The following is a 22,328-nucleotide window of genomic DNA, read 5'->3' as shown; positions in this document are numbered from 1 at the left end:
TCACTCACTCTTTATCTCTATCTTTCCTTCTTTCTCTCCTATCTCTCTTTTTCTCCCTCCCTCTTTATCTCTCTCCTTCTTTCTCTCCCTTTATCTCTGTCTCTCTCTCCCCTCCCCCTCCCTCTTTCTCTCTCTCCTTATCTTTCTCTCCCTCTTCATCTCTCTCTTTATATCTCTTTCTCTCCCTCTCTCTTTATCTCTTTCACTCTTTTTATATCTCTCCCCCTCTATCTTTCTATCTCTCTCTCGATCTCTTTCTCTTCCTCGTTATCTTTCTCTCTTTATATCTCTTTCTCTCCCTCCCTCTTTATCTCTCTTTATATCTCTCCCCCTCTATCTTTCTATCTCTCTCTCGATCTCTTTCTCTCCCTCTTTATATCTCTTTCTCTCTTTCACTCTCTTTATACCCCCCCCCCCTCTATCTTTCTATCTCTCTCTCAATCTCTTTCTCTCTTTATATCTCTTTCTCTCCCTCCCTCTTTATCTCTTTCACTCTCTTTCTATCTCTCTCCCTCTCTCTTGATCTCTTTCTCTCCCTCCCTCTTTATCACTCACTCTTATCTCACTCTTTATCTTTTTCTATCTTTCTCTCCCTCTTTATCTTTCTTTCTCTCCCTCTCTCTTTTTATATCTCTTTTTATCCCCCACTCTTTATCTTTCTCTTTCCCTTCTTCTTTATCTTTCACTCTCTATTTCTATCTCTCTTTCTCTCCCTATCTCTCTCCTTCTTTCTCTCTCTTTATACCTCTCTTCTCTCTCTCTCTCTCTCTATATCTCTCTTTCTCTCCCTCCCTCCCTCTTTCTCTCTCTTTATCTTTCTCTCGCTTCATATCTCTCTCCATCTATCTCTTTCTCCCTCTCTTTATTTCTCTCTCTGTATCTCTTTCTCTCCCTCTTCATCTCTCTCTTTATATCTCTTTCTTTCCCTCCCTCTTTATCTCTTTCACTCTCTTTATATCTATCTCCCCCTATCATTCTCTCCCTCCCTCTTTATCACTCGCTCTTTGTCTTTCTTTCTCCCCCTCTCCCTCTTTATCTCTATTTTTCTCCTTCCCTTTTTCTCTTTCTCTCCCTCTTTATATATTTCGCTCTTAATTTAGATGGGAGGGGGGGAGGCAGATGTTAGTGCCTAGGGCAGCACAAAACCAAAATACACCTGTTTATAGCGCCGTCAATTTACGTAGCACTTTACATATATATTGTACAGTCACATCAGTCCCTAACCCTCAAGGGGTGTACAATCTAAGGTCCCTAACTCACATTCATACATACACATACTAGGGCCAATTTAGACAGGAGCCAATTAACCTACCAACATATCTTTGGAGTGTGGGAGGAAACCGGAGTACCCAGAGAAAACCCATGGAGACACAGGGAAAACATGCAAACTCCAGGCAGGTGGTGCCATGGCTGGGATTCAAACCAACAACCCTAGTACTGCCAGGCAGAAGTGCTAACCATTTAGCCACTGTGCTGCCCATATAGAAACTATCTCTGTAACCATATGTATAGATGGTGATGTTACAACATTTTTAATGGCTTATAAAACATAGTCATGCTGGGTATCCTTACCATGCAATTTATACTTTTATGGTGATGCCGTACTATAACTACTGGTGACTACAACCCCAGGCCCTTCCCTGACACTGAGGTGAAGACTTGTATTCAATACAACAGTCTAAACACAGCTATGGTACGGCCAGGGTGACCAAACATGTATCAGGAACAAGCCCCTAACCCGGCCTGTCACCATAGACATCTCTGCCAGGCTTCCAAGCACACTCCCCCGCTTTGTGTGGACGCTGATTGGTTTCTCTGGGCACCGCCTACTTTTACACAGAAATACGAATGCGACCCAGTAATATTAATATCAGCAGCGGGTTGTGCTATCAGGACAAAACACGGAGCTGGCAGCGGCCATTTTCAAGGAGACCACATGTCACTGAGCGGAGTCTGTGAAGATTGTCTCCTGTATTGAGGACAGTGAATTCCCGGACAAAGTCCCCCTATCAGCCGGCCTGCCTGGGAACCCAGCACTGCGCATGCTCCTGTCAGGACTGGGATTTGGCGGGTTTAGGGGGGCTGGTCGGTTTCGCGCCAGATTTGAAGGTGAAGAGCCGAGTCGGTGCCCCGAGTGGAGGAGATGAGTCTGTGGGTGGACAAGTACCGGCCCAGCGCCCTCAACAAGCTGGACTATCATAAGCAGCAGGCGGCCCAGCTGAAGAATCTGGTAACTTCAGCCAGAGACACACAATTGTAGCGAGAAACATTCACTGTACAATCATCTGTAGAGGACCATACACCGTACAATCATCTCATACAATGTACTATCATCTATAGAGGACCATACACTGTACAATCATCTCATACAATGTACTATCATCTATAGAGGACCATGCACTGTACAATCATCTATAGAGAACCATACACTGTACAATCATCTATCGTCTATCAAGCACCATACACTGTACAATCATCTCATACAATGTACAATCATCTATGGAGGACCATACACTGTACAATCATCTCATACATTGTACAATCATCTATATGGTGTATGGTCCTCTATAGATGATTGTACATTGTATGAGATGATTGTACAGTGTATGGCCCTCCATAGATGATTGTACAGTGTATGGGCCTCCATAGATGATTGTACATTGTATGAGATGATTGTACAGTGTATGGTGCTTGATAGACGATAGATGATTGTACAGTGTATGGTCCTCTATAGATGATAGTACATTGTATGAGATTATTGTACAGTGTATGGTCCTCCATAGATGATAGTACATTGTATGAGATGATTGTACAGTGTATGGTCCTCTATAGATGATAGTACATTGTATGAGATTATTGTACAGTGTATGGTCCTCCATAGATTGTACAGTGTATATGATTGTACAGTGTATGGTCCTCCATAGATGATTGTACAGTGTATGAGATGATTGTACAGTGTATGGTCCTCTATAGATGATAGTACATTGTATGAGATGATTGTACGGTGTATGGTCCTCTATAGATGATAGTACATTGTATGAGATGATTGTACAGTGTATGGTTCTCTATAGATGATTGTACAGTGTATGGTCCTCTATAGATGATAGTACATTGTATGAGATGATTGTACAGTGTATGGTCCTCTATAGATGATAGTACATTGTATGAGATGATTGTACAGTGTATGGTCCTCTATAGATGATAGTACATTGTATGAGATGATTGTACAGTGCATGGTCCTCGTTAGATGATAGTGCATTGTATGAGGTGATTGTACAGTGTATGGTCCTCTGTAGATGATTGTACATTGTATGAGGTGATTGTACAGTGTATGGTCCTCTGTAGATGATAGTACATTGTATGAGGTGATTGTACAGTGTATGGTCCTCTGTAGATGATAGTACATTGTATGAGATGATTGTACAGTGCATGGTCCTCTGTAGATGATAGTGCATTGTATGAGGTGATTGTACAGTGTATGGTCCTCTGTAGATGATTGTACATTGTATGAGGTGATTGTACAGTGTATGGTCCTCTGTAGATGATTGTACAGTGTATGAGATGATTGTACAGTGTATGGTCCTCTGTAGATAATTGTACATTGTATGAGATGATTGTACAGTGTATGGTTCTCTGTAGATGATTGTACAGTGTATGAGATGATTGTACAGTGTATGGTCCTCTGTAGATGATTGTACATTGTATGAGATGATTGTACAGTATATGGTTCTCTGTAGATGATTGTACATTGTATGAGATGATTGTACAGTGTATGGTTCTCTGTAGATGATTGTACATTGTATGAGATGATTGTACAGTGTATGGTCCTCTGTAGATGATAGTACATTGTATGAGATGATTGTACAGTGCATGGTCCTCTATAGATGATAGTGCATTGTATGAGGTGATTGTACAGTGTATGGTCCTGTAGATGATAGTGCATTGTATGAGGTGATTGTACAGTGTATGGTCCTCTGTAGATGATAGTACATTCTATGAGATGATTGTACAGTGCATGGTCCTCTGTAGATGATAGTGCATTGTATGAGGTGATTGTACAGTGTATGGTCCTCTGTAGATGATTGTACATTGTATGAGGTGATTGTACAGTGTATGGTCCTCTGTAGATGATTGTACAGTGTATGAGATGATTGTACAGTGTATGGTCCTCTGTAGATGATAGTACATTGTATGAGATGATTGTACAGTGCATGGTCCTCTATAGATGATAGTGCATTGTATGAGGTGATTGTACAGTGTATGGTCCTCTGTAGATGATTGTACATTGTATGAGGTGATTGTACAGTGTATGGTCCTCTGTAGATGATTGTACAGTGTATGAGATGATTGTACAGTGTATGGTCCTCTGTGGCTGATTGTACATTGTATGAGATGATTGTACAGTGTATGGTCCTCTGTAGATGATTGTACAGTGTATGAGATGATTGTACAGTGCATGGTCCTCTGTAGATGTTTGTACAGTGCATGGTCCTCTGTAGATGATTGTACAGTGTATGGTTCTCTGTAGATGATTGTACAGTGTATGAGATGATTGTACGGTGTATGGTCCTCTGTAGATGATTGTATTATTATTATTATTATTATTATTACTACGAGTTTATATAGCGCCAAAGGGTTTGCTCAGCGCTGTACAATAGGGGGGACAATACATGGCACAGTACAACAACAACAAACAACGTACGAGGGGTAAGAGGGCCCTACTCTTACGAGCTTACAATCTACATTGTTTGAGATGATTGTACAGTGTATGGTTCTCTGTAGATGATTGTACAGTGTATGAGATGATTGTACAGTGTATGGTCCTCCGTAGATGATTGTACAGTGTATGAGATGATTGTACAGTGTATGGTCCTCTGTAGATGATTGTACATTGTATGAGATGATTGAACAGTGTATGGTCCTCTGTAGATGATAGCACATTGTATGAGATGATTGTACAGTGTATGGTCCTCTGTAGATGATAGCACATTGTATGAGATGATTGTACAGTGTATGGTCCTCTGTAGATGATAGCACATTGTATGAGATGATTGTACAGTGTATTGTTCTCTGTAGATGATAGCACATTGTATGAGATGATTGTACAGTGTATGGTCCTCTGTAGATGATAGTACATTGTATGAGATGATTGTACAGTGTATGGTTCTCTGTAGATGATTGTACAGTGTATGGTCAGTAAAGGCAGTCACATTAGTCTCGGGTCATGTCAGATTATATGTGTGTGTATGGCAGGCCTAAAGCTGAGCTCCGGGGAAATAAACAATATTTCTCTTCCACACTGCAAGGTCTAAAGCTGGCCACAGAAGGACCGAAATTCAGCCAGCTTAGCAGGAACCAGACAAATTTCAATTCATGTGTGACAGTCCCTGTTCGATTGTTAGACCAATTCTGTCACTCGGTAATGTTGGATTTGTTTTTTGGTCAGCTGGGGTGCAGCAGCTGATGGATGTACTCTAACAGTGAAAGGTCCCGCTGTCAGAATACAATGCCTCTAAGGAGGGCGGATTAGTCCATCCACCTTGTTTGTATGGATGGAGGAATCCGTTCCTTTTTTTTTTTTTTCTTTCTATTCTTATAAAAAAAAAAAAAAAGAACCATGGTCCATCTATGGGCAGCTTAGCCTCTTGTCTTGCCCAGCAGATGATGAAAAATATCCTTCCCTTATTCCTCACTCTTGCAGGCTTCCTCCTCTCCATGGGCCTGGTCACCCTAATCCTATATCCTACACTGCCTGACCGGTCGCAGCTCTCTGATGTCATCCTGTACAATGCAGAATCTTCAGTCCTACATTGTACAGGAGGACACAGAGTGCCCCTATGTAACACACACACACTTTCGTACAGACAGGAAGTATAGGTTATATATAAGTATAAGGGGGCAAAACAAAAAATTAGCTCTAAAGGCTGAACTCACCATTAAGGAGAAAAATAAATGCACAAAAATGTGCAGGAAGAAAAAAAATAAATCTATTTTTTTTCCCTCTGGGCCCTGCAGAGTATTGCACCCACAATCTGTGGGATCAGGGGTGCAATGTCATCCTGCAGCGCTCTGCTGTACTCCTGTACAGACTTTTAATTAGAAAGATGGAGGAAGTGTCAATGGAATGTGCGCTAATCAGCACATTCAGTCTATTGAAATGATTTTCGCGGTGGTGGACAGGACTTGAAGTTTATTCATTCTCCGATCTTACCCATGCCAATTTTAAATATGTCAGCGGCTGCAGGGGAGGAGAAACCATGCCTGCTGTCACAGGAAGAGGAGGTACTTGGGGTGAGGATGGGGGAGGTGCTGCAACATGTTACACCTTTATATGCGGATGTAACATGTGAACGTATGTTTAAATGTCCCTGTCCTCTGCAACATACACTCCTGTTTCCTTTACTCCCCACTGCTTCATTCAGCTGCAAGGAGTGATGACGATACAAAGGACTTAAGCCAGCCATACATGGTAGTGGTGCACCGAAATGAAAATTCTGGTGCTGAAACTGAGAATTCAGGATGCACTTGGCCGAAAACCGAAATGGACAGTTTGTAAAAATCAATATATTTTTCAAACACAATTTTTTTTGGACAAAAATACACTTTACTGATTAAAACATACAAAATATATACCCCAATGTTTTTGTAAAATATGAAAGATGATGTTGCGCTGAGTAAATAGATACCCAACATGTCATGCTTTAAAATTGCGCACACTCGTGGAATGGCGGCAAACTATGATACTTAAAAATCTCCACGGGTAACGCTTTAAAAATGTCTACAGGTTAGCAGTGTAAAGTTACAGAGGAAGTCTAGTGCTAGAATTATTGCTTTTGCTCTGACGTTCGTGGTGATACCTCATATGTGGGGTTTGAACATCATTTACATATTTGGGTGTGACCTAAGTATATGTTCACTACTACGAGCGGGGGGGGGGGGGGCACTTTAAACTTTATTTATTTATTTTTACACTGTCCCTTTAAAAAAAAAAATGTAATCACTTTTATTCCCATCACAAGGTATGCATGCAAGAAATAATTAGTGATAGGTCCTCTTTATGGAGAGATATGGGGTCAATAAGACAGCACATCTCTCCTCTGCATTGATCTAGTGCTTAATAAAAAAAAATAAAAAATGACCTTGTTTACAAGGCGTCAGAACTGGAAATGACATCGTTCCGGTCCTCCAAGGGCATAGAGATGAGTGGAGGCCATATATCCTTCACTTATCTCTATGCCCAGCACCAGGATCTTTCAGTGGTTTCCCAGGTAAGGCTGAGTACTACCGAGCAGTGGACAGGCGGTGGCGGGGGTTATTTTCAGCAGCTGTGCTTATTTTTTATATCGGCCAGCGGCCGACAGGGATATTTTCAGCCGAAATGTTTCGGCGCATCACTAATACATGCATCAAAATTTGACTGGTTCAGCAGGGTCTGGCTGAATTTTGATCCATGTAAGCGCAGGCAGGTTGTACAGAAGTAAACCTCCCGATCGACTTCTGTACAACCAACCTGTTGGAAAATTTCTGCTGGCTACAGCTTGCAGTGCTGATTAGTGTATTCTGAAGGCGGGAAAGTCTCATCATCGTCAAAATACAATTGCTCAGCCAGGAGTAATTCCTCTATCCACAATGAATGTGTGGATGGGGGAATTGAGTCTTTTTTTCCCATTCCATCCGTTGGTCGAATGAAAAATGATTCACGTATGGGCTGCTTTATTGGAATAAAGCATGTAATTTACTCCATGTGACAGGATCGGTGATTGGCACAGGACTGCTGCATAATGTTGTCTACATAGGCAGATCCAGTCTGTGTGTTAAGCTGACCGTTCACAGGGATATTTTCATAATCAGCCCCATTCACCAGGCTGAACAAGAGAAAATTAATCCTCTCCTCCATTCATGACATGAATAGAGGAATTTCCACTTCCAGCATTTGTGCTCAGGCAGCATCCTGAAGACCCAAACAATGACTACATGTGCCAATGACGATGACTGCCAGTTATTTCTAACTAGCTTGGTAGATCCTTAGGGTCACCATACACGTTACTGTCTGACTTTACACTCTCAGCACAATCATCAGTTACATAGTAATGTGTATGGTGAACTTTAATTTGACATTTGTTGAACTGGGTGGTCCTTGCAGGGCTTCCCCTCGACCAGTCACCCTTTTTTTCAGTAGGAATCTGCCAAAATTCAAACTATCTATGGCCATCTCACAGCTTCAGGCCGTTTGTCAGATAACCCCAATAGTACTACATTTGTCTGGGCTGTAGCCTTCTTTGCACCAGTTATTAGGGAGGTCTTGACCAGCTTAAAGTGGTTCTAAAATGTAAACCTTGTTTATCTCCATGCATTACGGTAAAAACCATTTAGCTACTGTTTTGGACGCACACAGGCCAGCTGGGGAATGTGCACCCCAGAGCATCCAGCTTGCTATGAGGGCACTCCCAGGGAGGAGGAGAGGACAGCATTGCCAGGGGACCACTCTGTGTACATAGCAGGGAAGTATAAACCTCTAAAATATATACGCTTTACAGTCACTTTAGGAAACAACACCAAGTGCCCACACATTACTTGTATGTATTGTTCATAATGATATCACACTTTATGTGCATGTAAATGTAGAGACTGTACTTGACAGCATGGTCAAGAACATTTACACACATTGACAACATCGTTTTCATCATGCTGATGGCTCTTACATGTATACCAAAAAAAATGATTGAAAAGATCACCTTTAATCCAAGAGTTTATTGTAATATTTGGAGATATATTCCAGATTTTACATCCGTATTGCTATTGCAGGTCCAATGTGGAGATTTTCCTCACCTCCTTGTGTATGGACCATCTGGAGCCGGAAAGAAGACCAGAATAATGTGCTTGTTAAGAGAGCTGTATGGAGCCGGAGTAGAAAAACTTAGGATTGAACATCAGTCAATAACGGTAACGTGTCACTAGCCTTGATATTTTTTTTATTCTTTGTGTTTGAAAAGGTTAGAATTTCCATATTATGCGTTTAATATTCACAATAAGACATACTTCATACTGTATTTATTCATTTGTGCACACAGATCACATATTTTATCTGTATGCATTCATTCCATTCAGTGTGGATGTGTATATGTTGGTGGCCATTTTCTGTTGGCCTTTTGCAGGATCACGATGTGTTTTGCAGATCTCCCTGCCCCCTGGCAGCAGCGTCTACTCCATAAATATGAATCCTTAGCTTTGCCAAGTATACATGTTTGTCTGTGCATATCTAGGAACAGATAGGTTGTAACCCACACAAATATTTGGGCCCCCACCACCATTTATTGAAGGACAATCTGACATCCAACATTTCTTGGATGCCGCAACACATGCATTCAGGGCTATAAAAAGTTATTTTAAATGCACTCATTTGGAGGTACATTTTACCATATACGTAGTAGTATATACACTTTGCACCATGAACAATTTCTGTTCTTTAGTCTTCCTCCTGTAAATACATTTCTTCAGAAATATGTTTTGTAGGCTTGCATCTTTAAAAACTTAAAGCTGAACTTTAGCCTTCCTTTACTCTTGCACAGTTGTACAGGCTGTGTCCTGCTGAACTGGCCAAGATTTCAACTATCTATGGCCGACTTCAGACTCTAAACTTTTAGCCCCTTAGTGTGCATAATGCATGCTAAAAAGACTTTTAAATTGTGCACAATGAAAGTTGCTGTTTTTGTTGCTAAGGACTTAAAGTGGAATTCCTGCCTAATATTAACTGTGTTTATGAATGTTCCTCCCCACCCCCTCTCCTCTGTCAGTGAGCAGCGGCAGGAGGGAGCATTGGACAATGTTTGGGAGTTTTTGGAGCCGTGATGTCACTCATAGGCTCTCATGTCCCAGCTGTTGTTGGCACATCCTCCTCTCCCCTGACACAGGGGAGCCAGAGCTGCGGATCATGTGACCGGAGCGGACTTAAAGTGGAGTTCCACTTACCTGTCAAAAAAATAAGTTAGCAGCTACAAAAACTGTAGCTGCTGACTTTTAAAAAACAGCCATTTACCTGTCCCTTGGTCCCGTGGTGTGTCCGCCGCCGCCCGTTTCACTGGCCGTCCTGGATTCCAGGAGGCCGGCATCTTCAGTGTGGGCATCCAGCTGTGATAGTTTGCGGCTTCACAGCCAGGTACCCACTACGCATGTGCGAGTAGCACTGCACTTCATGAATGATCCTTTAGTCTTCTGGGACCTGTCAGGTGTCCCAAAAGACTACAGGGAGGGGGGGAGGACACATTTCACTTTCCGATCGCCTAGGCAGTCAGACCGATATGGGAGCGGGTACCTGTCAAATTCGGGTACCCACTCCCCACCCAAAGGTGCCAATCTGTAATGGGGAGCGGGGGAGCAGTCCTTAAAGTGGAACTTCCCCTTTTGGGTGGAGCTCCTCTTTAAAAAAGGTAAGCATATACATCTTCTCTTTTTTTTTTTTTTTTTTTTTTTTTGTGACTGGGTAGGACAGTGGTGGGCAACCTTTTTTTTCAACTGAGCCAAATCTCGCCAAAACCACGATTGAAATTTATTTTGAGAGCCACATTTTTAAAACTGAAAATACATCCCCCATATAGTAATTCATCCCCCATATAGTAATTCATCCCCCATATAGTAATTCATCTCCCATAGTAATTCATCCCCCATATAGTAATTCATCCCCCCTATAGTAATTCATCCCCCCTATAGTAATTCATCCCCCCTATAGTAATTCATCCCCCATATTAATTCATCCCCCATATTAAGTCCCCCCTGTGTCAATTCACTTACCTTTGCTCCGCGCGTTCCTCTCGCCGTGTTCCCGCGCCGTTCCGGTGTAGCATGAAAATCTGTCTCCTATGAGGATCTGTCCCCCTCGACGTATCTGCGCATGTGCCAGTTTCAGGCATTAGCAGCCAATCGGCGATCTCCGGCACATGCGCAGATACGTAGAGGGGGACAGATCCTCATAGGAGACAGATTTTCATGCTACACCGGTCTTCAGGGCGGACTGTGAGAGGAGCCTAGCGGGAGCCTAGCTCCGTGGGCCGGATTAAAAGGTCCGCTGGGCCGTAGTTTGCCCATTGCTGCCCTATTGCCTGTCACCTGGTGGGCAGTGTGCTCCGGAGCCGCAGCCAAGGTGAAAAAGAGCCGCATGCGGCTCTGGAGCCGCGGGTTGCAGACACCCGGGGTAGGAGAATAGGTAGCAGGAGGAAAGTTCAAAACTAATCTTGGAAAGTATTATTTTACTGAAAAGGTAGTTGATGTTTGGAACAGACTGCTAGCAGAGGTAGTGAGTCAGTCAACAGTAAGTAGATTCAAACCACTCTTTGGACAAACCTAGATCTATACTCGGACACAAAAAGTTAAAAAAAAATAAAAATACAAAAATGTATAAATTTAGAAAAAAAAAGTCACACTTGATTAACCACTTGGTCTTTTTTCTGTGGTCACTTTTCCAAGTTTCTATGAGAGGGGAGGGAACATTTTTAAACTTTACTTTAGCCCTGGTTCACACCGGTGCAACTTGTCATGCGATTTGACAGTCTCAAATCGCATGACAAGTCGCACCCTGTTGTTGACAATGAAACTCCGACTTTGCAGTGCCACACTGATTTGAAAAAAAAAATGTTCCTGCACTATTTTTTGCGATTTCTGGTGCAATTTGCATAGACATCTGTGCATGAAGTCGCACAGATGTCTTCCAAATCGCACTGACATTTGGCTTTGAAATCGTGCGACTTCAAGTGAAGTCGCACAGTTTCAGAGTCGGATCCGGGGTGAACCAGAACTTTAAGGCTTACGTTGGAACAGAACTGATTCCAACAAGCCAGCTCAGAAGACCTTGCGTCCTTGGCATGCCCTTCTTTTATAAGCACGTACAATGACTATGAACTTATAGCAGAAGGGTCCTATAGATTCTGCTGCTTAAAAGAATGGCTGCAGCCAGTGACTGACCTAAGCAGTAAAACTATAAGGCACAGACCTAGTCTGACTACTAAAACAGTATTCCGTGCACTAATGTATGCCTTCATTTTTATTTCATTAGACGCCTTCTAAAAAGAAGATTGAAATTAGCACTATAGCAAGCAACTACCATTTAGAAGTGAATCCAAGGTATGCCATACTCTGTGGTTTACAGTAATTTCTAAATATTGAATTATCTTTGATCACTTGAAATAACCTAATCTTTTAGTCTTGTGATGAAATCACCAAGAAAGAAAATCACACAATTTTCTTTTTTCCCACTTATGTGGTGCTTACACACGGGAAACCTGGTTTGCAGAAGTAAGCCACATGTAGCTTTTTTATGAATGTTCTTGTATTGTTATTAGGGAAGCAATGTTGAAGGTTATACTTCTAACAATGACTAGTTTCTTGTGTCATAATTTCAGTTGACTAGCTTAATAGAGGAGGTCGCTTGTAACCTAATATACTTAGCCTTTATAAGGGGTTTTTCTCCTTTTTCCATCCTTCAGGGGTGATTATTACAAACATAATATAATTAAGAACAATCCTAGACTGTTTGTAATTGTTGTTTCTTTCCCAGTGATGCTGGCAATAGCGATCGTGTTGTTATTCAAGAATTATTGAAGACTGTGGCCCAGTCTCAGCAACTTGAAACAAGTACACAGAGAGATTTTAAAGGTTTGTATCAAGGCCTAAAATATGTCCAGGAACCTATTTAAAGGAAGTCTGTCTTGTTAACCTAATAAACTAACATTATTTTGTGTGCCTGAAAATGACTTGTAAACAAATTGTTCCTTAAACCCTGATAATTAGCACATTCTGGCTGTGATTCGGAATAAACTTACATTTGGTATTCGTTACATTGGTGTCTGTAATGTGAGATTTTCCTACACACACACCAACACATTTACACACCCATGGATAATGAGTATGATACCCCTCATATATGCATAGGTACATGGTCTGCTGTTTGATACCTTCTTTTTAGCAAATCGCACTCTCCACATACATGATGAGTTGTACAGCACACTCTGTTTGATCCAGTGTAACTTATCCTATTAAATTTGAGCCATCATCTGGTCATACACAGGATATGCTAATATGAATAGGAAATGAGGTAATAAATGATTACCTCTCTGTGAGATATGTTAACCTCTTGGTGCCGGCCGAACGCAAATGAGCAGCCTCCCGGCTACTGGGCCTAGATGCTGAGCGGCCGCATATTTGCGTTCTATTAAAAAAACACATATCTGCTAAGAGCGCGTGCCCTGCGTGCTACCAGCACACACATTCGGTACTTACGGAAAGGTCCCAATCTCCTCTTTCGATCGGGACCTTTCCCGATCATGTGACAGCAAATCACGGTGGTCACGTGACCCTAAAGCCCCTCTTCCCGGCTTCTGGAACCCTTAAAGGGCCGGGAGGAGCCGGCGCCTAGGGGTTAATATAACTTTGCACTGCGTATGACCTATCCACTATATTCAGATTCCTGCACCAATCCTATAATTATAAGTGAAGGTTATTTTTAATACATGTACATGTCATGCATTTTTTTTTTGTCTTGCAGTTGTATTGCTAACTGAAGTGGATAAACTCACTAAAGATGCTCAGCATGCTTTGAGAAGAACCATGGAGAAATACATGGCTACTTGCAGACTCATTCTGTGTTGTAATTCTACATCTAAAGTCATTGCTCCAATACGTAGCAGATGTTTGGCAGTTCGTGTGCCAGCTCCCAGCATTGAAGAGGTAAACCTTTAGTTGACTGGGAATTATTTTTTCAAAACAGGATTCTAGTGAAAGATATATATATTTTTTCTTTTCTATCTTTCTACTCTGTGCCTAAAGCATTTTCATTGCTAAACATTGTGACCTATTTACCAGTTATAGTTGTCCAGCGCCTGCAGAATTGTGATCTGTAAAGTTGCAAAAAAGCTATGATGCAACCTGGTATTCTTTGGGGCAGCTTAGGTTTAAATAAAAACCCCAATAGTTTCAAGTTTGGGGCTTCTGCTATTGTGTCCTCTATTATATTTATGTTCAGCCTGGTTACATACATTCTGCCTCACCAAATAAAGGGTTTCAACAGAATTCATTGTTCACTGATCAGATGTCTGTAAACTGAAATATGATTGTTTTCTATAGATAAATACACTTTATAGTTTTATTGCTCTTTGCATTGCACAATAAACCTAATTAAGGGCTTGTGTTTGTTTCCGAGCTGCCTCTCTTCCAATAAACTTTATGGGAATGCAAAAGAATCTTCAAGCAGGTCATATGCACCTTCAATGAATTCTGAATGATCTCGAACACATGAGAAGAGCACATTGCATATCCCATAGAAGCACAATGATGCCGCTGGCCCTCAGCCATGCATATGTTTTCACCATTTTTACGATCTTCCACTTGCTCCTTTTAGTGAAGATTATCACCAGGGGAACAAACCAGTTTAGACTTCCATTTTTTTTAGTCATTTAGCAGATTTTGTAGCATTTCTTGACCAATGTAGAGATATTAGTTCCACATTGTGTTTCCTGCTGATGGAAGAGGTGACTCTTTTAAGGCCTCGTTCACATCATACATGCTGAAAATTTGATTGAAACGGACGCTCAGATTTCACTTGCAGAGGCATCAGTTTACGTCAGATTTCATGCGCATTTCAATTAATTGTATACACGTTGCAGATTCCTGTGCAGAACAAATCTGCACATGATACTAGCGCTGCGCTGTGAACAGGGCACATAGAGAACAATTCATTTTGTTGTGCCCTTACAGAATGTGTGCAGAAAAACTGACATCTCTGAATTATGGTGTGAACGGGCCCTAAAACATTAGTGGGGTTTAAAACCTCTTACCATGACTCTGCAGAACTTTACAGCAATTCATAGGGAAGAACATATTCTTGCCAATTGTCCTCACTTTGCTGCCTCTATGTTCTTGTATAAAGGAGCATTTCTTGCAATCGTCATATCTCTGTGCAGAGTGTTCCGTTCCTGTTACCAGGCAATACAGATCTAACCAAGTATTTCTTTGCAGATCTGCACAGTTTTGTTTAGTGTATGCAAGAAAGAAGGACTGTCTCTACCACAAGATCTTGCTCGAAGAATTGCAGAAAAATCTGGAAGAAATTTAAGAAAGGCTCTTCTAATATGTGAAGCATGCCGCGTTCAACAGTATGTAAACATTTTAACTGAAGTGTTTTTTTAGATGTATACTCTGAGACATACAAACCTAAAATACACCTACACAGTGGGGTTGAGTTACTAAAACGAATGTGCAAACTCTGGTGCAGCTCTGCACAGAAACCAATCTCCTTCCAGGTTTTATTGCCAAAGCCCAATTGAAGAAGCTGAAGTTAGAACCTGATTGGCTACCATGCGCAGCTGCACCAAATTCTCAGTGCTCTAGTTTTGGTAAATATCTCCCGGTTTTTATTCCCTTATAGCAGTTTCAGAGAGACTAGATAAAGATTCATAGTAATGTAAAGTAGGTTGCACTTTTCATTTTGAACCCCCTGATGGCAGTACAGCACCAGTGAAGAAATGGCTGGGATTCAGCACACTTCTCAAGACTACACTGACAGCACTTTTACATTTGGACATGCAGATTCCATTATGAAATGCGCAATGCATGCTGTGCATTTTCACCAACCATTTCAGTGCCGCGATTACATGCTGCGTACATGTAAGAGGCCGATGTCTTCTGCTGTCACAGTAGGATAACATAATTGGCCACAATTTACTCTTGTCCTGGTAGCCTTTCTCTTTCATTGCACACACTGTTTTCTAAATAAGGAAATTCAAGTAATATCTGCAAGAAATGGCACTCAGTACACAGTACTGTAAATGGTTAGTGGTTCTAAAGTCTACATTTCTTTAGCTTAATGCATTCTATGCATTAGGGTAAAAAAAGCTCCCTGCTATCTTTCCCAAATCGTCTTCCAGGACAGCCCATGAAAGATGGAAGGAAGTCCCTCTGCTGAACCGGTCAGTTTGATTGTGTTTCCTCTGGCCGGAGCAGATGCATCACATGGAACCTGGGTGAGAGAGGCCTCTGGTTTTCTGGCTAGACTTTTCTTCCACCCACACCTTTTACCTACCTGGCTCCCCTGGGAGCAGCTGGTAGGGTTCTCTGCTAGATTGCCCTCCAAGACCACTCCTCAGTATGGAAGGAGGTTTGCTTGGTTCCCTTTCTCCTTCTGTGTCTAGCGAAGGCCATGTCTGGAAGTGGCATACCCCCTTGACAGGGATCAGCACAGGCAGCGTGGGTTTTCCATTCTGGGTGTATGCACTGTAGGGCACTTTTTGGCAAGGACTCACGAGATGGTTGCATTGGGTTTGTGGCCTGTCTGTGTTCTTCTTTGACCGTATGATGCAGGGGCATTAATCCCGGTAGGGGGTAGTCCTTTCCAGGCACCGGAGGCTCTTGTTCCAAGCCTTATTGTTAGCACAAGGGAAGGGCTAGCTGGTTGCTTTTAATAGTTTTTCCTTCAAGCACGGGCTGTCAGGGCGCTCCAGGTGGAGGAGCTAATGCTGCATTTTGGATTCTTCAATGCAGACTGCAGTGCAGGCACACCTGGGTACCAGCAGCACACAGATAAGGTGCAGGTTGCTGTACCTACTTGCTTTTACTTGTTTGTCCCTAGATTTTTACCTAGCCTTTAATCTGTCACCTGGGACCCCTTAGTGTGGGGCTTATGGTGACCGGACACTGCTGGGCTCTCCCTATCTAGGGTTTCTCCGAGGTAGTTTGGAGGGCTGACTGAATTCCTTCTCGGCTGATTTGACTCTAGGTAGTGGCTCCTGAGGGAGGAGGAGGAATCTGCCAGCGCTTTTAGCAACCTCCTTTATTGTGAAAGGGGAGTTGTCATTTGGTAGATATCAGTCCCCTGCTCAACCTGACCAGTGCCAAGATCCCCTACTCCTGTGCTGCCAGCTGTAGGGGTTCCTCATTAGGTGGATCTGCCGGGTGATTTACTGGCTGTACCCTTCCTTCCCAGCTGGATTCATCTATTATGTCCAGGCGATCTTTGAAAACTCACTTCTTCAGGGAAGTCTACCCCACCTCCACCTAAGAACTGTACTTGAATCACCTCCGCCAGATCATCCCCCACAGTTATCACCTTTTGTATCACCTCCCCCTTCCTTTAGATTGTAAGCTCCATGAGCAGGGCCCTCCTATTCCTTCTGTACTGAAATGTATTGTAATTGTACTGTCTCCCTTATATTGTAAAGCGCTGCGCAAACTGTTGGCGCTATATAAATCCTGTATAATAATAATAATAATGTCCAGCAAAAAGGAAAATTCCTCTACCTGAAGGGGAGAGGATGGTAAGTGTAAGTACAATTTTCAAAACTAACCTGACAGTAGTTATACATTTGGATATGCAGAATCTGCTATGAAATGCGCAGTGCAGGCTGTGCATTTTCACCGACCGTTTCAGTGATTCTTTTATATGCAGCAGACATGTAAGAGGCCGTTGTCTTCTGCTGTCACAGTAGGTTAAGGTAATTGGCCAACGTTCACTCTTGTCCTGGTAGCCTTTCTCTTTCATTGCACACCCTGTTTTCTAAATAAGGCAATTCAGGTAATACCTGCAGGAGATGGCACTCTGTATACAGTACTTTAAATTGTTTAAGTGGTTCTAAAGTTTACATTTCTTTAGCTTAATGCATTCTATACATTAGGGTAAAAAAACTCCATGCTATCTTTCCTACACCCCCATCCCTAAACACGTACCTGGAGCTACCTGCAGCACCGCTCTACTCTTTCTAGTCTCACAGGAGACTTGAGGGCAGTGGGAGCCATAGGCACCTGCTGCTGTCAGTCAAACTCCTGTGAGTGTGCCAGCCCGGTGCCTCCTTAGTACATGACTTGCTGAGGGGGTACCCAGAGGAAAAAGGAGTGGAGAGGGCTTGCAGGGGACTGCCAAATAGTAGGTAAGGAACTGCTCTGTGCAATGTTGCTGCACAGAGCAGGTAGGGTTAACCTTTTTATATTTTTCTTTATAACTATAACTTTCTAAGCTGCATCATTTGCAGTACATCGTTATTTTACTTCTTTCCACGTAGACACTGAGCCTTTGCTGATTCGGAATGAGTGGGGAAATCTAGTTTGCTGCAACACTGACAATTTCACCATTAGCAAAAACTACAGCAAAATTGTGCCAAGCGATAACTCTTAATAATTTTGTGCATTCCTGCTTGGTGAAAAGCATTGGAGTCGATCTGTGGCACATTTTGCAGCAGGTGATATTAAAAGTTTTGCAGTTAACTCTATTTTTCTGATTTCTGGATAGATTATATTGAACATATACAAATGCCTTACACTGAGATTTTGATATGTGGTGCCCCTGAAATGTAAATGGTGGATAGACCAAATGTTCTACCTAATGGAATGCAAGTTTAAAAAAAAAACTTTAAATAAATCTTTGAAAGACAGGCAAATCAAAAACACTGATTTGGTCACATGTTCCCTTTTTTAAGGTCATGGTATCAAGCAAGTATGTGTATGATGTAACTGCTCTTGATGTTTTTAGAAACCTGTTGGTTATATAAAACATTGTTTTTCCTGAACAGGTATCCCTTCAGTTCAGACCAAGACTTACCAGAAACAGATTGGGAGGTTTATGTGAAGGAGACAGCCAACGCAATTGTTAATCAACAGACACCACAAAGGTCAATCACATAGGTCATATACCATTATCTTTTGGACACGTTAGCTAGATTTTGAGACCTTTTTTTTTTTTTTTTTTTTTTTTTTTTTTTAGGCGATAATTCAGAGAGTGTTGGCATATGTATTTGCAACTTTTTTGACTCTTAGTTTACTGCTGTATATCTTTTTATATTTTAATTTCTAATCTCCTTCCTGTATTGCCATGAAATTTTTTGGGGTTTTTTTTTTTGTAGGTTACTTGAAGTTCGTGGAAAACTTTATGAGCTTCTGACACACTGTATCCCTCCTGAAGTCATAATGAAGGTATGTTCATAGACTTCTATATCACATATCAGTTTTGTTGGTATATGATATACATCATAATTGTTACATTTCTGTATTGGAGAGGAAAATGACATAAAACTTCAGCTTATTGGCGACCAGCAAAAGATGTTTTCTCTCATAATGTTGCTGCTTCATTGATTGGAGATAAATTAGATACCAACTGATACATTTGTTGAATAATGGAAGCAGTCTGGTTTCAACTTGTGGAATTAACATTACTCTGATGCATTGCCACAGAATGCTCTTTTGGGTACCTATTGTTCCAGTCCCGCATGAATAGTAGAAATAATAAAACACAGCATTGCTTGGATGGCTTTCTGGATATTGTTTTGTATTTCTGTATTTCAAATAATCCCACCCATTTAGGGGGTTTGAGCCTGGCAATAATTATTTTGGATGTCTTCATTTACCAAGGGAGGTTAATTGCATCTGTAGAGGAGATTAAAAACTGCACTTAGTGCCCAATCAAACTAAATTAAGTGAAAAACAACGTCGATGGTATCGGCTCCAGCATGCAAGTGACGTGAGCACAAGCTCCACTTGGTTAACTGCATAATTAAAACTCTGGCAGATCCCAGCAGGTACAAAGCATTTTTTTTTTTTAGTATTATATTTTTTCAGACAGAGCATCGCCCTGGACTTGTTTTTTATCTTTGGGTTAAATCTGGAGATCTAATAGCTTTTGTGTTTAGGAACCATCAGGTACCTAAAGAGGAGGGTATGGGTTTCTATTCTATATAAAAAGCCATACTATCCAGGGAAAGTAAAAACAGAGGATATATTGACACTGAGTATTCTACTTACATGGTGAGGTTCTGTTGGTGTCCCAAGAAGATTTTTGTGGTCTGTGTAGGTGGGATTTAACTAACATTGTTACCATTTTACTCTCATGGTATAAAATAATCTGAAAGGAAATGTAGCTGTGGTTTGGTTAATTATTTTAGTGTAAATAGGTTTATGAACTGTCAGGTGGATCAGGCTGTATTGGGGTTCTTTGGTCTTCATGTCAGCATCCTTGTTTCGGCTCTGTGTGAAAGAGAGGTACTGATTGGGCTCCCTCTGCCTGATCAGACAGTCAGTGAGTTTTTCATTTACACAGAGTCATGGTGAATAAGTGGATTAAAGACAGCGGAGAGGAAAGGAGCTGGCACAAGCTTACAAGCAAGGCTACATTCATAAGGGCATGTAAACATACAGGTGGATTAACGGACCATAACTCAGTAGAAACTTCGATCCTGGATGCACACTGCTTTTCTCAGAGGCTCTACTCTCATTCTCAAACTTATGAAGTTAGTACAGATATAACAGCTACTGCTGAATCACACACAGTGCACTTTGCATGACAATTGCGTGGTCATGCAACATTGTATCCATATGGAATTTTAATCTTTTTTTTTAACAAATAGAGCTTTCTTTTGGTATTTAATCACCACTGGGATTTTTATTTTTTGCACTGTAAATTAAAAAAATTTGAAAAGTTTTTTCTTTGTTTCTATTGTAAAATGATGCAAACAGGTAATTTTTTCTCCTTCACTGATGTGCATTGATGAGGCAGCACTGATGGGCATTGATGAGGAGGCACTGATATGCAGCAATGATGGGCACTGATAGGCAGCACTGATAATTGGTGCAGATCTCCCCTGTCACATTTGCTGGTTATCGGCATCACTTTCCTCATGCTGTGACAGCTTGAGGAAAGTGCAGCCAATAACCGGCAACTGCCTACCGGGCAGTTTTACCCCCTTGCGATCTGCTGTGTCATTGGACACAGCTGATCACATAGTAAAAGGCCTTTAACCTTTATCACATGATAAGCTGTGTCTGGAGGACAGGGATTACCGACTGCGCCGCAGGGGGCACGTTCATGAACGCCCTCCCAGAACTGGACAACCGCACTGTAGCTGTCTTTTGGCTATAGCATGGTTGGAAAGCAGTTAATTTATTTTATTTTTAGTTAATTTTTGTGACAGTTGCAGTGTTGACCCTAGAGTCAGTATTTTTATTTTAGGTTTATTTTTAATGTTGCCTGAACTACATAAGGCCATAATGAACAAACATCTCTCAAAGTACTGTCTTGAAATTCCCTTAAAAACAAGTCAGCCATGGCAGCACTCATATTTGTCTTTTTACAATTGTCCTTTTATACTGCTTTTAAATCTTCATTGCTAACATTTTATATGTATTCTCTGTTTGCTATGCAGTCACTGTTATCAGAGCTTCTCAATAACTGTGATGGGCAGTTGAAAGCTGATGTGGCGCAGATGGCGGCTTATTATGAACATCGGCTGCAGCTGGGCAGCAAAGCAATTTATCACCTGGAAGCCTTTGTGGCAAAGTTTATGGCCATTTACAAGAAATTCATGGAGGATGGACTGGAAGCAATGATGTTCTAGCAGATTTGACTTTTCATACAGTTTATAGACTTGTTCTTTGTTAAATTTATTAGCATTTGTACCTTGTTTGTCTTGCTTGGCACTTGCTGCCTTATGTATAGTAAATAACTTTTTTGCTATGAGGTATGTTTCACCGTTGATGATTTATTAGTTTGTGCTTCATATTAATGTCAGTTGATGAGATCACATGATTCTTTGGTTGTTTACACCCTTCCATTCCTCAAAGATCAGAAGCTCATAAAGGAAACATGCTGGGAGAACATGGACGCTGCCACTGCTGTCCTCTCCTTTTGCAACTACTTGCTTGACTTTCATGCTGATCCAGCTTTTTTAATACTTTCTCAGCAAATGAAATGTAACCGATCAGGAGTTCCGAGTTTGCTGGCTGCATAACTGTTTTCAGCTAGTATTTCAGAAGTGTGATAAGACAGATACTACCAAGTCAACTAGTGTATTCAGAATGAATGTTTTTTTCTCTCAGTAAAGCAGCCCATAAATTAGTCTATTTTCTTTTTTCCTTTTTTTTTATTCAACCAGTGGGTTGAACAAAAAAAACTGATTTGATTCCCACATCCACACACTCTGTGTGGATGGGGGAATCCTCCCTTCTGAGCTATTGTATTCCACCAGTGGGGAGACTGGTCCCTGCAGAACCGGCCAAATTTTTAAGCCGCTTATAGCTGGCTTAGGTGTCTGTTTTAGGAGGTGAAAACTTGTGTAAAAAAAAAAAAGAAAGTGTAGCGCAGTTGCCAGATTTAAAAAAAAAAAACAAACAAAAAAAAAAAACCAGTCAAGCTATTACTAAACTACTGCAGAAGAGCCTTTGTTTTTCTGCATTGGAAGAGATACTCTGGACTGAGAAGCTTCGAAAGCAATACTCGGCTGATAGCAAACAAACAAGTCTGTCATTTACAGGGGAAAAAAAAAAAATCATTGTTTGGTCTGTTACTTGAATTGAGGAGATTGCAT

The 22,328-nt window shown here is 41.3% G+C and overlaps 1 protein-coding gene across 1 annotated transcript; it reads left to right on the top strand.

Annotated features, from left to right (window-relative positions):
* The first annotated feature begins 1,883 nt into the window (after positions 1 to 1,883).
* Positions 1,884 to 21,481, top strand: RFC3 (replication factor C subunit 3). Its single transcript, XM_089690865.1, has 9 exons — positions 1,884 to 2,230; positions 8,806 to 8,943; positions 12,047 to 12,114; positions 12,548 to 12,645; positions 13,535 to 13,716; positions 15,004 to 15,140; positions 18,546 to 18,644; positions 18,876 to 18,945; positions 21,168 to 21,481. Exons 1-9 carry the CDS (start codon positions 2,144 to 2,146, stop codon positions 21,357 to 21,359), a joined length of 1,071 nt encoding a protein of 356 aa, XP_089546991.1. The 5' UTR covers positions 1,884 to 2,143; the 3' UTR covers positions 21,360 to 21,481.
* The last annotated feature ends 847 nt before the right edge of the window (positions 21,482 to 22,328 follow it).

Source organism: Staurois parvus, unplaced genomic scaffold (genome assembly GCF_062004578.1).
Source record: "Staurois parvus isolate SC_StPar_1 unplaced genomic scaffold, SC_StPar_1.0 ptg000544l, whole genome shotgun sequence".
NCBI classification, from domain to species: domain Eukaryota; kingdom Metazoa; phylum Chordata; class Amphibia; order Anura; family Ranidae; genus Staurois; species Staurois parvus.
This window is presented reverse-complemented; position numbering and strand designations above follow the sequence as displayed.